Source organism: Copadichromis virginalis, linkage group LG6, assembly GCF_057382275.1.
Source record: "Copadichromis virginalis isolate Kocher_CV1m ecotype Utaka linkage group LG6, C_Virginalis_male_GT1.1, whole genome shotgun sequence".
NCBI classification, from domain to species: Eukaryota; Metazoa; Chordata; class Actinopteri; order Cichliformes; family Cichlidae; genus Copadichromis; species Copadichromis virginalis.
In genome coordinates, this window is record NC_140623.1 from 19,248,058 (window position 1) to 19,264,169 (window position 16,112).

A 16,112-nucleotide genomic window follows, 5' to 3' on the forward strand; every position below is an offset into this window, starting at 1 on the left:
CTCACTTTTGGTGTCAAGTCTCAGTTAAGTTTCACAAAGCTTTCTTTTGCTCTGTCTCCACAGGTAATTAATCCGAAGACAGAGAAACATACAGTAAACATCTTAGAGCAGAACAGTCAGTGCACACAAATCAAAATAAACTAACAACTTTGACTGAGAAACGGTCCTGCCCTGGTGTACTGGAAAAATATTATGTCATCTTTCGACTGATAGAGATGAGTTTCTTCTATAGTTGTCAGGTGGGTTTTCATGGACTATGATGCCTGCAGACAACACTGTAATCAATGGTGAGAATAGGGAGCAGGTGGATGAGTTTAAATACCTAGAACAGAGAACAGAGGGTGGTGGCAAGTGAAAGGAAAGGTTTACAGCATGGTAGTGAGACCTTCTATGATATGTGGTTTGGAGATGGTGGGACTAAGAAAACGACAGGTAACCAACGTACAGGTGGGAGAGCTAAAGATGCTGAGATTTTCTTGAGAGCGACCAGATAGAAACTGAGTACATCAGAGGGACAACTCGGGTTGAGCAGTTTGGAGACGAGGATAAATGGGCAAGGCTGAGATGATTCGGATATATGAAGAAGATGGATAGTGTATATGTTGGACAGAGTAGGCTACTGTTGAATATGCAAAGATTCATGGATTTAACGGAGGACATGCAGAGGGTAGGTGTGACAGAAGAGGATACTAGTGATAAGGAGAATTAGAGGTGGACCCCCTAAATGGAACAGCTGAGAATAAGGAGAAGAAGTTGTTCACAGTTAGAACTGGTTTGTAATGAGATTTTTACCAAAAGAATGCGTTGTAATCACAGAATTATGGATTTGATATGCACGTTTAAACAGTATACAGTATGCATGTTATTATGCATGCAGTATGCATGCTACAGACAATTACGTATATATCAACATAGACGATATCAAAACACCGCAAAAACCTCAATGCAGGGCAACTAAAGAGTTTAAAAACACATGAGTACCGTTTCAATTACGCTCCACACGTTTGCGGATAGTTTTGTAGGGGCGTGGTTATTTATCTGACGTCACTCTCTTTGTTGCCCAGTGTAATCAGTCCATTGGCTGAATTTGTGTAATGGGGGTTCCCAGCCCCGGATTGCAGGGGTACAACAATAAATCGAAGCTATCGCTTTAAATCTTCAATCTCTGGTAGAGCAGAGATCATAAACTGTCAGTGAGAGCAGCGTGGGAAATCGCACAGTATCTCATTTGGGATTTTCTGTAATTCAGAACCCTTTACAGTCGGTTGCTCATAATTATTTATTACACACCATTCTGTCTACATAGATAGGTCTTTCACAAGGTAAGTTAGCATTCCTCTAAGCTAATGGTTACAGCATCAGCTAGCCTAATGTTAGCTGCATTGTGTAGTTACACCGCAACTATTCCAATCGATTACAGCCAGTAATAATTCAGAGTTGGCGACTAAAATGTGTCATTATTGTGCAAATATTCCACATTAGCTGTGTGGTTAGACGTTTTAACTCTGAATCAAGTTAGTTAAATCGTCTTCCTTTGTTGTCTCTGAGAGCTAGCATTAGCTCTTAACTTGTTTCATTGATAATAGCTGGACACTCAGGCGTTGGCTAATAGAAGTGTGAGGGAGCTTTATCTTACTTGGGCTTTGTAACAAATTTTAAAAGAGTGAGTGAATAGTATCAGTAGTGGAACCTCTCTGTTGGTTAACTACAATGGCAAATGCCTTAGCCATTGCTAACGCCGGGCTTAACATCAGGTCGGCTTGATTTACCCGAGCTCTGCCTTCAAACAGCCTGCTAGTTGTATGTATGTGTGGATGTTGTCTGTTTTCCAGGGTTGCGTGTAAATGAAATATGCCCGCTGTCTGAACAAGTGGTCCCTGTCGAAAGAAAAAACGACGACGCCACAAGTCAGCTAACGCTAGTGTTAGCCAGTTAGCAGTGTCGCAGGCTCTGAGTTTCGATTCAGTTTGCTGGGCTCGTGTTAGCAGTTTACGGTGACAGCAAAGAGGCCGGTAGTGGCATTCATATTCATTCAGTCCACTATATAACGTGTGTCAGCTTAACGTTTCAGTGCTCATTAATCTTCTAGAACTGGCGCACATACGGTGCTGTTTTTGGATCCGTCTGTTAACGTGATAAACGTGAATGATGACAAAATGTGGTTAGACGAAAAGGCCCTTTATAGCAGGCCACTCATCTACATATGGTTACGCAGATATAACACATGAACGTGATGTATAGTTGCAACTCAATTTAGCGGTAGTTTCGCTGGCTTTCTCCACTCGTTAACCCGAGCACCTGCACTACTAGCTTCCCTTTTTAATCATCAGCTGGTTTCCCTCTTTGTCTCATTGGATAGACGTGATGGCGCAGTTGAATGTCGGCTAGTGTATTAGCCAGCCAGCTAAACAGTCAACTGTCTTGCTTTTGGTATGGAGTTAATGTTGGTTTGATGAAACGTGGGCCTAGACGACGAAAACGAAGCGCTTTTCTAGCAAAGAGGAGACCTTTCTGTACTTCCTGTACTTGCTGCTCAGATACATCCATGTTTACCTCAGGCACTGCAACTGCGTGTGCTCAACATGGACTTCCTTAAAATGGCCTGACCGCAAACAATGCACGATGCGCTTTAACTGATTCTGAACTTCATTTTCTGTGTCCGTCACTCGGTTGCCACTCTATTATGACTGCCTAGCTTAAGCCAGTGCTGTAAAATGCAGATGTAATCCTAGTGGAGGAATTTTGAGTGTTGCTAAAAATATATGGCCGTTTTTGTTTTGTTTTTTTGTTTGTTTTTTTAGTTATGCACGGTGTTGTTTAATAGTATTGAGTTATCTTAAGTATTATGTGGTAGGCTTTCCACGATGTTTTTCCACAAACTAAATATTTTCACTTTTTCTAATGTGGTTTAGGGTATGTGTAATCACCAACTGAATGTTTAAATGCATGCTCTTCACGGTATAATAACTAAATCCTGGTCGTTTTTTGTTTTGTTTTTGTTTGTTGTTTTTTTTTTTTCATTTCAGCACTTAATATTGTTTACCAAAGAAATGGTGATGGAGAAGCCAAGTCCCCTGCTTGTAGGGCGGGAGTTTGTGAGACAGTATTACACACTCTTAAACAAAGCACCAGATTTTCTGCACAGGTAATTGCAAAATGTTTACATGACAGTCTATTTGATGGGAAATTTGTGCATGGGTAATGATGCTTTTTAACTTGCGATTAGGTTTTACGGGAGGAATTCTTCCTACGTTCATGGAGGACTCGACCCAAGTGGAAAGTTGGCAGAAGCAGTGTATGGGCAAGCGGTAGGTACTGTAGCCCCAGCTCATTAATGGGGTAATACTTAATTTTAGTGAAATGTCATTTTAATGGAATTTAAACGTTTTAAATAAGTCGCTGTCTGCAAAGAATATATGTACGGGGAAGTAAAAAAAATGGTATTATTAAACTACCAGAGGTAAAAATACCATCTTGCATCCTGAGCTGATGTATACTTATAAAATTAAAACACACTGGGTAAATTCTGCTGATTTTTAACCTGCCAAATTAGTAATTAAAAGTTTGAGAGTCTAGAAATAAGATTCCTATTTTCCTAGTTCCTTCATTTTCTCTTTTTTTTTTTTTTTTTTTTTTTCTCCCCTCCCTGCATATTTTAGGAAATCCACAAGAAGGTCATGTCGCTGCAGTTTAGTGAATGCCACACAAAGATCAGGCACGTGGATGCTCATGCCACACTGAGCGATGGAGTGGTGGTACAAGTCCTCGGAGAACTGTCGAACAATGGTCAACCCATGAGGAAGTTCATGCAAACGTTTGTGCTTGCTCCAGAGGTGAGTGCTTCTACCTCTTGGTGCTCCCACTTGTCTCAAAGTGGCCTCACAATAAAGGGAATAAGTAAATAGTGTTAGGATCTTGGAAAGAAAGCGACTAGAAGTTTTGTGATGACATTTCACCTCTCATCCAAGAGGCATCTTCAGTTCTGAATAATTGATGAATATCTTTATGAAACTCGCTACTTATGAAAAGTACAGTTGCTTTCTTTCCAAGATCCTTAAACCACCATGACCTGGATGACTGAAAACCTACAAAGACTAATAAATTCTTATCAGGGCTACACAAGACCAGCCTAATTGAAAAGATATACATGAAGTACTGTAACATGTGCCGTTTGTGTATAAATATTAAACAGTTTTTCTTTTCTTCTTTTTTTTCATGTTCTCAGGGTTCAGTGGCGAACAAGTTCTACGTCCACAATGACATCTTCTGTTATGAGGATGAGGTTTTTGGAGACTCCGAAGCTGAGCTTGATGAGGGTGAGATTTTCATGAGTGACTTTTCTTTTTCTTAAAACTAGTGAGTTTAAGTAGATGTTCATATTTTAAAGTGCTCTTGTTTTTTTTGTTTGTGCAGAATCGGAGGAGGAGGTTGAAGAGGAGCCAGAGGAGAGGCCGACTTCCCCTGAACCACTTCAGGAAAGCCCAAACAGCAGCACCTATTATGAACCTCACCCCGTCAGGTACGCAGAACTTGATTAGAACTCGGTGCAATCAAATGTAAGATGAAAGTCTCTCAAATATGATCCGTCTGCAGAGGTGACACATTTGTTTCATGTTTCCTTATTTGTGGTCTGCAGCAACGGAGTTGAAGAGCCCATGGAAGAACCAGCTCCAGAGCCAGAGCCGGAACCCGAACCAGAGCCCAAGGTAGAGGAGACGAAGCCCGAGGTCGAGGAGAAGGTTCTTGAAGAGATGGAGGAGAAGGCACCCTCACCAGTCCCTGTGGAGTCTCCACCAAACACCCTGGAGCCTCCCAAGGTGAGGAGAAATTACTTCTTAGTGGTTTCCATCTCATATTACAAGGGGCAATACAAGTTCATTGAATCTAAAGTGATGCATTTAACATTTTAGAGAATAACAACTTTACTGTGATCCAGTTTTAAAGCCAGAAGGAAAAACAATGCATTTTGTAATGTTAAGATGCACAGAGCAGGACGATACAGAATCCACATGGCACTAATGCGCTCTAATCAAAGTTACAAACATTGATATGACAGTGTGGCTGTTGAGCATTATCAGTGTAGCCCTAATGATGCGTTACTGTACTCCTAACAGCCTTTCTCCTGGGCCTTGGTGACCAGTAAAAACCTGCCTCCTTCTGGCACAGTCACCTCTTCTGGAATCTCACCCCATGTGGTTAAGGCTCCAAGCTCACAGGTAAATAACTACCATGAGTTTATTAACTTAAAAACCAAGAGAGCTTGTTGTAAATTAAACCTTAATAATGAGATACTGTAGGTGCCCCTCTGATAGGTGTAGGCCCTTCTTAGAAGTCTCTTGCAGTGCTCATTTCAAACGTGCATCACATTGAATGTTTGTGATGAAGAAGAGCAATAACTTTGGTACACATGTGTGAATGACCTCTGCTCATTGAAAAGGACACTAACACGTGTTTGGACTTTTCCGATTTCATGCGGCAAACAAAATAAAAATTTTCATTTGGAACCAGGCATATTCAGCATATGCAGTCTCCTCAAGGAAAATATGGAGGAAATTCAGCAATTCTTTAAAACCTGAAGCAACCGCTTGAATGCTAACAACCAATATGTTGAACAACCAGTAAAAAGGAAAAGTTTTGTCAGGAAAAGATCAGAATGACATACAGCCCCAGCACAAAAGGACAGATTTCTGTCTGATCCTAGATAAAGCTGAGATGATATTAATTTCTCATTTGCCTTGTTTAGCCCAGAGCCGATGCAAAGCCGGAGACACAGACGGCACCTCTTCGCCCCAGAGACCAGCGCACTCGCGACAGACCACCCTTCACTCCACGGGGTCCCAGATCTGGTAATGCTAACACCGACCTCCTCAGATTGAAGATTCCTCTGTTTTGGTTTTTTGTTTAAATCTGGTTTATTTATACTATCTGTACGTCTGTGTTGCTTTTTAGATGGCGTTGCTTCTTCAGACTCTCAAACAGGAAAACAGCACTTGAGTTTTGTGAACAAAGGTAAATATTACTGTTTAAAGCACTTGTTTTATTTCTTACTGAGAACATTTTTCAGTTGTTGATCCGATGTGTGATTCTACATTTTCATTGCCTGTTGTTCTGATTTGCAGGTAGCAGGGGCGATTCAGAGTCTGGTGACATGGATAGCAGGCGAATTGTTCGGTACCCTGACAGCCACCAGCTTTTTGTTGGCAATCTTCCACATGACATTGACGAAAACGAGCTCAAAGAGTTTTTTATGAGTATGCTTTTAAATATATATATATATATATATATATATATATATATAATTATTTTTTTAATATATTTATTTTCTTCCACATTAAAAAAAAAATATTCAAAATTGATGAATTTTTTATTTTATTTATTTTTTTAATTTATCCCCTGATCTTTCAGCATATGGAACTGTGGTGGAACTGCGAATCAACACCAAGGGCGTTGGTGGGAAGTTGCCTAACTTTGGATTTGTTGTCTTTGACGATTCGGAGCCTGTGCAGAGAATCCTGGGGGCCAAGGTAGAAGGGGCATGTATCAACATTTCATTACCCACTTTGTTTCATTTGGTGGTGGATTTTGGTGACACGCATTGCTACATTTCATTTGATGCTAGGGTTCACCTACGTGCTCAGATTGAATACATACTGATTGAAACATAAGTCATTGTTTTCTGTGATATATTTGTTTGCATCCCTTGTCCTGTCAGTCACATATTGAGATTTTAAATATGCAAAGAGGAAAGCAAGATGACGAAGTCAAATTGCTATCGTGTCTCCACCCAGAGAAAGGAAAAAATTTCAAGGGTCTTTTCCTTGAGTGTGTCTAGACTGGTTTCAGACTTTCTGTTCTCTTCCTGATGGCTCTGTGAAAAATCTTGTTCTGACTGCTTGCACTAGTGCATCTGCAAATTAGCCACTGACAGACAAAACACAACTCTGCTGTCAAACTGGCCCAACTTTCATGCCAAGCATCATCATGGGTCTTTATCAGTGTCCAATCCTGAATCTGTGACATCCAGCCTAGCACATGTTTGTTTTGTTTTCTCTGTGAATCCATGATGAGACGATAAGCAGATGTGTTACTGCAATTCCCTGAAGTCTCTGCACTACCTTATGCCTGCCCACTAAAAATTGGGGGACCACAGTAACAAAATGTCTGCACACCACCAAACCCAGTCAAAAGGTTTTGCCTCTTCTTTAACAAAATTGGAGTTCAAGTTAAAGAGTGGCCATTTTGACACAGTGGAGAAGATCCAGCACACAGACGCATAAGTGCAGGTGTAAAGAATCATATTTTCAGGGAGTGAACAAAAATGGCAGCTCTGCCTCAACCAGTCCTGCAGACATGCTCAAGAGTCCTTTTTATGGGGTGGGGAAAGATTTTGCTGTTTGAGGCTGGGGTTATCAGTGATGCCCACGAGACAAGAAAAATCCAGGAAATTGCATTTGATATCGAAATTGATGCCATTACACAGTAGCAGGTAATAGTGGGGTTTTATTGGTCAGTGAGGTGGTAAGGATAAACCTTAAAAACACGCTTTTCAAGTTGGCAGCAATGTCAATCTCACCAGTGTCCTTTCACTCTGGGTCGCTGCCACCTGAATGAAACAGACCTGGAGAGTAATGCTTAAATAGTCTGGGAGAGGAGCAAAGTGAAACTGACCGTGCCCTTCTTAATTTTCCCTGCAGCCCATCATGTTTCGAGGCGAGGTGCGTCTGAACGTGGAGGAGAAGAAGACGAGAGCAGTGCGTGAACGAGAGACCCGTGGGGGAGACGAACGTCGGGACATGAGGCGCAACGATCGGGGTGCCGGAGGTTCACGAGGCGTCGTGGGAAGCGGGATGATGCGTGATGGAAGGGGACCGCCGCCTCGTGGTAGCATGGCCCCCAAACCCGGCATGGGCTCTGGAAGGGGCTCCAGTGGCCAGGGAGAGGGCCGCTTCACGACCCCTCGTCGCTGAAAAGAGCGCCCCTCCTCACTTCAAGTGTGGAAGTAGTATCGTGTTCTTCATCTTCAACCGTTCTCGTTAACGAAAAGAAATCTTCATGTATAAAAGTATATATTTGTTTTTGTTTGGTTTTTTATTTTATTTTTTTTGTTCCCTCTATGCTTTGGAATGTGACACAGCCTGTCAACCATTTGTTTGTGAAATAGACAAAACAAAATAAGCAAACAAAAAAATGTCGCTTATTAGTTGTGAGCTGAGCATCCTTTTCAGGTTTCTCAAGAATTCGCAGACTTTAATTTGTAAATTTGCGAGAAGAAGGAAAAAAAGGCAAACCAACCAGGAGTAATCTGCCACATTAGGAGGGACTGATGAGACTTAACCACAATAATACAGCCCATCAAAAGAGATTATATATGCCTTGACTTAACTGGGGCGCTGCTTCAAGAATTCCCCTCTATTGCACATTTTATATGGTATGGTTTTCTGCCCGTCACAGGTCGAGAAGAGTGAGATGCAAAGTTCTGTGCAGTTCCTGGGGGGAAAGCTTGCCTTTTACTTTTTCTTTTTTGAGAGACCACTGCTTCAAAATTGCATAATGCTCTCATCAATATGCACTAATGGGTACTTTTGTCATGTTACGTTGACATCCATGCTCGGGACGCAGCTGGAGAGACCTGTTTTGTCTCAAAGCGATACGACTTAACCGGGGCAGGCCTCACTCGCAGCCTGTCGGCTGTGACCAATGTACTTTTCACATTTTTGACCCAAAACAACCTTTCGATTACTGCTGGATGGACAAGATAAACAAATCTACATGACACTTTTCTCTCATTTATGAATCAAAAAAAATCCTCTAATCCTGGACTTACACCCAATGAGTGAGGAAACAAAGGATAAATGAGAAACAAAGCTGAACAATAGAAGAGTAATAATGATGGCGGCTTGCTCTTGTTCTGTTTTCTTTCTTTGGTTTTTTTTTTGGTTTTTTTTCCCCCTCTTGATCCCCTCTTGAGTGTTTAGGTTTTTTTTTTCTTCTTTTTTTTTTTTTTAAGTCCTGCCAGCTAGACTGCGAAACTACGATGGTCAACACCTCTCTCCCTCTTCCCTCCCTTCCTGTCTTAAGTGCGGAGTAATTGAATAAATGTACAGCAAAAATCATAGTTTACTGTATGTTTCGCTTTTCTGTGTATATCCATTTCTCTCTCGACTTGATAAAAGCATGATGGTGCCTTCTCTTTCACCTTTTCCAGTCTTACTAAAGCTAAAAGTGGTTTGGGGCTGCTACACAGCTGCTCTTTTCTTTCTTTTTTTTGAACTGGTATCTGCTGAGAGCAGATTTTGGGGGGGAAAAAAAAAATACTTGCAGTATTCATAAGATTTGTTTTTCAGGTGCATATTTCATTTTCCATACTGTTTTATTACTACAGATAATGTGCTGTGAGTTTTGTACATTTGTTGTAATTGTGTGTCGTGGGTTTTGTAGAGACAATAGGGGCCTCATGCTCTGTTTTGTTAAAACAGCAAAGAGGTGCAGCCCCACATCTTAAGAACTTCACCCTCCAAAAAAAAAACAAGGTACATTAAAAATGGTGGCAGTGAATTCTTGGTCTTTTGGTTTAACAGATCATAGCTCCGCACGACCACGATTTCATTGAACTGACGCTTCGGCGATGTCTCAGAATAAAATTCAGACACTGGCCGTAGTTTTGATCGACTCATGGCAGCAATCGGGTTGACCCCTGGACTCACAAGTTGTCAGACTGTTGTTTTTTTGTTTTTTTCCTCAGCAACAATTTTTGTAAAGATCTGTATGCGTGGGGCTCGTCGGTCCCCTCCAGCCTACAGACAAGCAAATAACTGCACTCACTTTTCTAGCGTTAAAACATTTGTATTTTCATATGCTGATTATTCACTGTGCATATTTTGAGTTATCTGAATGCCATACATGTCAGCTCCTCCTTGTCCATTAGCATTTTTCTTTCTTTTTTTTTTTGTTACCACTCTAAGGGAGGGAAGACCTTTTGGTTTCGGCTGGAAAGGAAAACGTGTTTTTCTTTTTTTTTTTCTTTTGTTATCTTGCACTGAAACGGGAAGTAAAATGATGATGTAGCATTTTTCTTGACAAATATACTAATGAGGTCTTCCTTGTCTGGTGGTTTTGCACTATTTCCAACATTTCTGGGACAATCTCGTCAGTCTCAACACAACAACCTCTCCAAATTTCTCATCTGGCTGCAAAAAAGAAATTGCTCTTCGTAATTAGTGTGAAATCTCTCCTTCTCACTCGCAGTTGAAACAAGACGTGGTAAATAAGTATGGTATCGTCAAGGTAGATTTTCACAGTCATGCTTGGTAATTTTGTGGTATGTTTTCAGATGTGGAAATGGCTTTTAAACTTTAAACTTGGTAACAGCTTTTGACCTAACATTGCAGAAAAATGACAGCTCTTTGGTCCTCGAGTGCCTCAGCCCACCCACCCCCTCCCCACCAAATGTCTATTTGTCAGGTAATTGCTTAACGCGGGCACTTGACTGCAATCATACTTTTTACAGCAACGGTCAATGAAGAGAGTGGTGAAGAGCCATCATGCTTTCAAACCGATCTCGTGCTTTCTCCATGTCAGTGGTGGTAAAACGTTCGAAGGTAGAAATTTATAGATGGGTAATTCTTTTCTCGCTGAGGTCTTTAACGACTCATCCCTCTCGAAACTTTAAAGGATCCTCGAAAGGAAAAAGGAAGAAAAAGTGTTAATTTATTTTTCTGTGATTTAAAAGTGCAGTTAATGGATCCTCATTGTAAATCATTCCAACCCTTTTTTTTTTTTAAATGGAAATAGAAGTATCTTCTTGGCTTTAGCAAGTGTGGTAAACATTTGGCTGCCATCTTCATTTTACTGTGTTTACCCTTGTTGCTATTACAAAACTGTTGTAGGTGGAGACTTTTTTTTCCCCCTTTTTTTTTTTTTAACGTTTAGGTCCTTATTTTATTTTTCTTTCTTTCTTTTCCATTTTGAATGTGTTGGAATTAACATACAATAAACTACTGATAACATCACCGCTCATACCGTTTGTCATGTTTACAGGAGACTCCCCTCGTTGGCCGTGTAAAGTTTAAGCCTCCAAACACAAACTATATTAAACATAGGGTTGTGGAGGAAAAGAGAGACTCCCTGTAAAGTTTCTTGCAAAATTGCTTCTCAAAATAGCCTTAAAAGGTGTCAGAAAGTCTTAAGCTCGCTCATACAAACTCATTTTTCTCTCTTCCAGTTTTTTCCTGTTAGTTTCTGTAAGTGGTTGATGGCTGTCAGCTAACATTTTTAGTATCTGTAACACTGGAGCGATAGATGGAATTGTTAACTCCACCCATGCATCAGTTTCCTGCTGCTTAATCCTAATACTAAAACTGATTAGTTCTATTATTAGGATTGCTAAATTATATTACAGTCCCTGGCTACGTTATTCTTGGTGCTGATATTTACTCGGCCAGTCGCAAGGCAGCAACTGAGTGCATTTTGGCATGTAGACACGACCTGCTGAAGCCCAAACCGAGCATCAGAATGAGGAAGAAAGGTGACTTTGAACGTGGCTTGGTTGTTGGTGCCGGACGGTTTGGTTTGAGTATTACAGAAACAGTTAATCTACAACTTTCCCACACAACCACCTCCAGGGTTTACAGACAATGGGCCAATAAAGAGAAAAATATCCAGTGAGCAGCAGTTCTCTGGGTGAAAATACTTTGTTGATACCAGACGTCAGAGTAGAAGGGTCAGACTACTTTGAGCTGATAGGAACAACAGTGAGTCAAATAACCACTCATTAAAACAAAGGTGTGCAAAAGGCATCTGTGAACACATGTCGAACCTTGAGGCAGACGGGCTACAGCAGCAGAAGACCAGACCAAGTGCCAGTCCTGTTACCTAAGAACAGGAACTAAAATTGGACAACAGAAGGTGTTAAAAAAATATTGCCTGACGTGACGGGTTTCAATTTGTACCCTGATATTTAGGTGGTAGGTTCAGGGTTTGGCGTTAACAACATAAAGTATGGATCCATCCTGCCTTGTATCAATGGTCCACGCTGCTGCTGGTGGTGTAAGAGTGTTCAGGTTCTTTTTTGGCACACTTTGAGCCCCTTACTACCAACTGAGCATTGTTTAAATGCCACAGCCTACCCGAGTCCATCTTTTTAAGACCACATCGTACCCATCTTCTGATGCCATGAAAATCTCAGATCATCTCTGCAACAGTTGTTTGATGCCATCACGCCAACATGGACCAGAATTTCTGAGGAATGTTTTAAGCACCTTGGGCCTATTTGACGGGCAGTGCTTTGAGCAGCTGAAATACAAAAGTAACTATGAAATGAAATAATGTGTATATATAATCTAGAGGAATATATACAAAACAAGAGAAAGGCAAGAGTCTGTTTGTGAGTGGCCTGAGTGATGAGACCGTGGCTCAGATTGGTAAGGTGTGGTGGCCCATCGGAAGAAGCTGTTAGTGACCCTGGACGCTCACCAGAGGGTAGTGGGTCAAACTGGTGGTGTGCAGGGTGCAAGGGGTCACCTGTAATGACCCTGGTTTTCCTGAGACAGGAGCCAGTGATTTCTTGGGAATTGTTAATTACATTGTGCACAGCCTTCCTGTTGTCAGAGGTGGACCATGCGTACCAAACATCCAGGCAGTAGGAGAGCAGTACAAGGCTCCTTTATTTTTTTCAAGGAATTTAATTTTTAAGGATTAAGGTATGCTCCAATTGTTTTCAGTTGGTGAAAGATCTGGACTGCTGCCAGGCCTCTTCGCCACCCAGACTCCTCTACTGGTATAGAATAGAATAGTAAGTAAGTAAAATGTATTTATATAGGACTTTTCACCGATAAAAATCACAAAGTGCTTCACAATAAAACCAGAAAGATACATAAAATAATAATATGAAACAATTAAAAAAATGAATTAAAAGCTTGTTTGTATAGAAATGTCTTCGGTTACTTTAAAAAATAAAATAACAACCGGTTATTGTCATTGTACAATGAAACTTGTGGACAACACCATGCTGTTATATTAGATGCTGCAGTATGAGGTTTAGTATCATCTTACTGAAATACTCAAGGCATTCCCTGACAGACAGGTCATCTGGATAGGAGGTTATGTTGAAATCCTGTATATACGTTTCAGCATTGATGGTGCTGCTAATCTCATGGGACCTAAAGCACCTCAATACAGTCAGAGATGTATGATTTTCAACCGAGTCTGGAGAATGTGGCATCCATGTTTTGTTTTTTTTTGTTTTTTTGTTTTTTTACCTCAGTTAATGTCTGGAAGTGTTCCTGAGCCCATGCAATGATTCCCTATTTTGATCCCGACTGACTGATTTTCAGCCGTGTCCCTTGTGTACAGAGATTTCTCCAGATTCTTAAAATCTTTTTATGATATTGTGTACTCTAGACGATGAGATATTCCAGGTCTTTGCAGTTTTACATTAAGGAACATCATTCTGTGATTGTTCCACAATTTAAAGATCCATATTTAAAATGTATAAGTTCATTTTTGGTAGATTAGTAAACCTCTGAAGATGCAGGTGTTGTCGTTCCCATAGCTGACAGAAAATGTGTCCAGGCTTCTCTGTGTGAAGCTTTTAAAAGACACTAGAGGACCACATGTTGCTTTTGCTTTGTCATTTGTGTCATGGCTCTGATGTGCAATGATGAAACTCCACTGCTTTTATATTATTGTACTGGATTGCTTCACTAATTTCAACATAAGTTTATTAAAGACACTGAATTACTGGGTGCATTTGAATCGGTTTGTGGTGCCTGTGCTGTGTGGAAGCAGCTGTGCGCAGGGCTTTAGAAACAAGATTTATGCAAATCAAGATTCACACATAATAAAGGGCACGATCAGTAACAATGAACCCGGCCATCAGAGCAGATGGTAGATGGGGGTTAAGGGCACTGAAGACACAGTTACAGAAACACTTTTCATTGCTGTAGGAAAATTAAAAGGTAATTCTTTATTTAAACAGCCAAACATGTGCTGTTGTGTTTGTTGGGAAATGATATTTGGTGGCGTGAAGGTTTACTTGTTCTCTTCTGGCTGAATGCTGTCTCTCCGGCTCTTCATTGTGAGCCGGAAGCAGCTAGACATCCATGTGTAGATGTTTACAGCTAATTGAATGAACATTGTCATGCTTATCTCAGCGTTCCTGTAGATTTTTCCCCCTCTTTATTCTCATCCAGATCACACACCACTCAGCAGACCTGGATCTATATAATGTTCCATGAAATACAATTCTTTCTTTGGGCCCATAGTCCCCTGGCAGGTTAATCCAGCCCTGGCGTTACACGCAGGTTAGAATCAAGTAGATCTGGTTTCTGGTTTCACTTTATTTTTCTTTGATTTGTGCTTGCTCTGAGTGTGTTTCTGTAAACTTTACTGTTTACCTGCTGTTTTCTGTAAGTACCTACACATATAAACTTAGTCACTCTGCTTAAGGATTATTTAGGTGTGTATTTGACAGTTATACCATACCTATTAGTTATATTTCAAAATTAAAAGCAAAAAAAAAAAGTCAATAAAATGCATTAGACTGTACAGGTTCAAGTGCCCAACAGTCCTTTCCTGAATGCCTTTCCTGAGGTTTGCACTGTGTCCTATTTATGTGTGACAATTTGATTTCCCTCGGATTGAGCTAGACATATGACAGCAATTATAAGCTGAAATAGTAAAATTCTCCAAAGTAGGTAACAAAGTTATGAATCAGTCATAAAGTGCACACACCAAAACTGTTTTCACTTTGTTAAATCCCTGCACGCTGACTAGGAAGTTTGGGTTGTTTGTATGCGCTGATCCAACCCTGAATTACACTATTAGAATGACCACCTACACAATGAAAAAGGTTCCTGTGTGCTTATGTCTGTCTGCAGGCTAACAATCAATTAAAGGTACAGTAAGTGATGTTTGTGAGGTAACAGAATATTGTATTCATAATTAAAAATTGATTTATGGATTCTTGTAAACTAATTAAGAATTAATACATAAAAAATGCATAAGAGGTTGCCAGTTTTTGTATATATATATTTTTGTATATTATAAGGTTTTAAGAATGGACAGCTTTCACCTCGTGCTTGTATAGTTATTGCAACATTGTGTATATGAAATGTGTTTATGTTTTTTTATTTGTTTTATTATGTGTACTGGTTGTGTTGACTCTATAAAAACCAAATGCCTTCATATTATGGCATACTATGGTCCCTCATAATAACTGTCTACAACAAAAACATAAATAGCCTATTTGACATTAATAGATGTATGATCAATCCTCACACAATGTTTTGGAGAGCAGGGAGAGTGGGTTTAAAAAAGAAAAAAAAAGAAAAAAAGATTTTACAACATTTGTTTTTTAAAATATCATATCCTGTCCAGTCATAATCATTCAAGTATAATAAACTGAAAGTGGAAATGTTACTGACACTGAAACAGTTGGTATTTATTACACCTACTTCTGTGTAATTAAAAAAAATCCTCCTAACTGCCATTTATACAGGGAGTGCAGAATTATTAGGCAAATTAGTATTTTGTCCACATCATCCTCTTCATGCATGTTGTCTTACTCCAAGCTTTATAGGCTCGAAAGCCTACTACCAATTAAGCATATTAGGTGATGTGCATCTCTGTAATGAGAAGGGGTGTGGTCTAATGACATCAACACCCTATATCAGGTGTGCATAATTATTAGGCAACGTCCTTTCCTTTGGCAAAATGGGTCAAAAGAAGGACTTGACAGGCTCAGAAAAGTCAAAAATAGTGAGATATCTTGCAGAGGGATGCAGCAGTCTCAAAATTGCAAAGCTTCTGAAGCGTGATCATCGAACAATCAAGCGTTTCATTCAAAATAGTCAACAGGGTCGCAAGAAGCGTGTGGAAAAACCAAGGCGCAAAATAACTGCCCATGAACTGAGAAAAGTCAAGCGTGCAGCTGCCAAGATGCCACTTGCCACCAGTTTGGCCATATTTCAGAGCTGCAACATCACTGGAGTGCCCAAAAGCACAAGGTGTGCAATACTCAGAGACATGGCCAAGGTAAGAAAGGCTGAAAGACGACCACCACTGAACAAGACGCACAAGCTGAAACGTCAAGACTGGGCCAAGAAATATCTCAA

General features: G+C 40.3%; 1 protein-coding gene across 2 annotated transcripts; it reads left to right on the top strand.

The window, feature by feature from the left end:
• Positions 1 to 1,117: 1,117 nt before the first annotated feature.
• g3bp2a (G3BP stress granule assembly factor 2a) lies at positions 1,118 to 11,011 on the top strand. 2 transcript variants are annotated; one of them, XM_085459078.1, is made up of 13 exons: positions 1,118 to 1,322; positions 3,027 to 3,145; positions 3,227 to 3,308; positions 3,660 to 3,833; positions 4,226 to 4,316; positions 4,414 to 4,519; positions 4,637 to 4,817; positions 5,115 to 5,216; positions 5,744 to 5,846; positions 5,950 to 6,009; positions 6,120 to 6,251; positions 6,406 to 6,533; positions 7,695 to 11,011. In XM_085459078.1, exons 2-13 carry the CDS (start codon positions 3,051 to 3,053, stop codon positions 7,965 to 7,967), a joined length of 1,527 nt encoding a protein of 508 aa, XP_085315204.1. In that variant the 5' UTR covers positions 1,118 to 1,322; positions 3,027 to 3,050; the 3' UTR covers positions 7,968 to 11,011. The 2 variants fall into 2 exon arrangements, with proteins under 2 accessions (XP_085315204.1, XP_085315205.1); XM_085459079.1 differs by having other exon boundaries at positions 6,406 to 6,524.
• Positions 11,012 to 16,112: the final 5,101 nt, after the last annotated feature.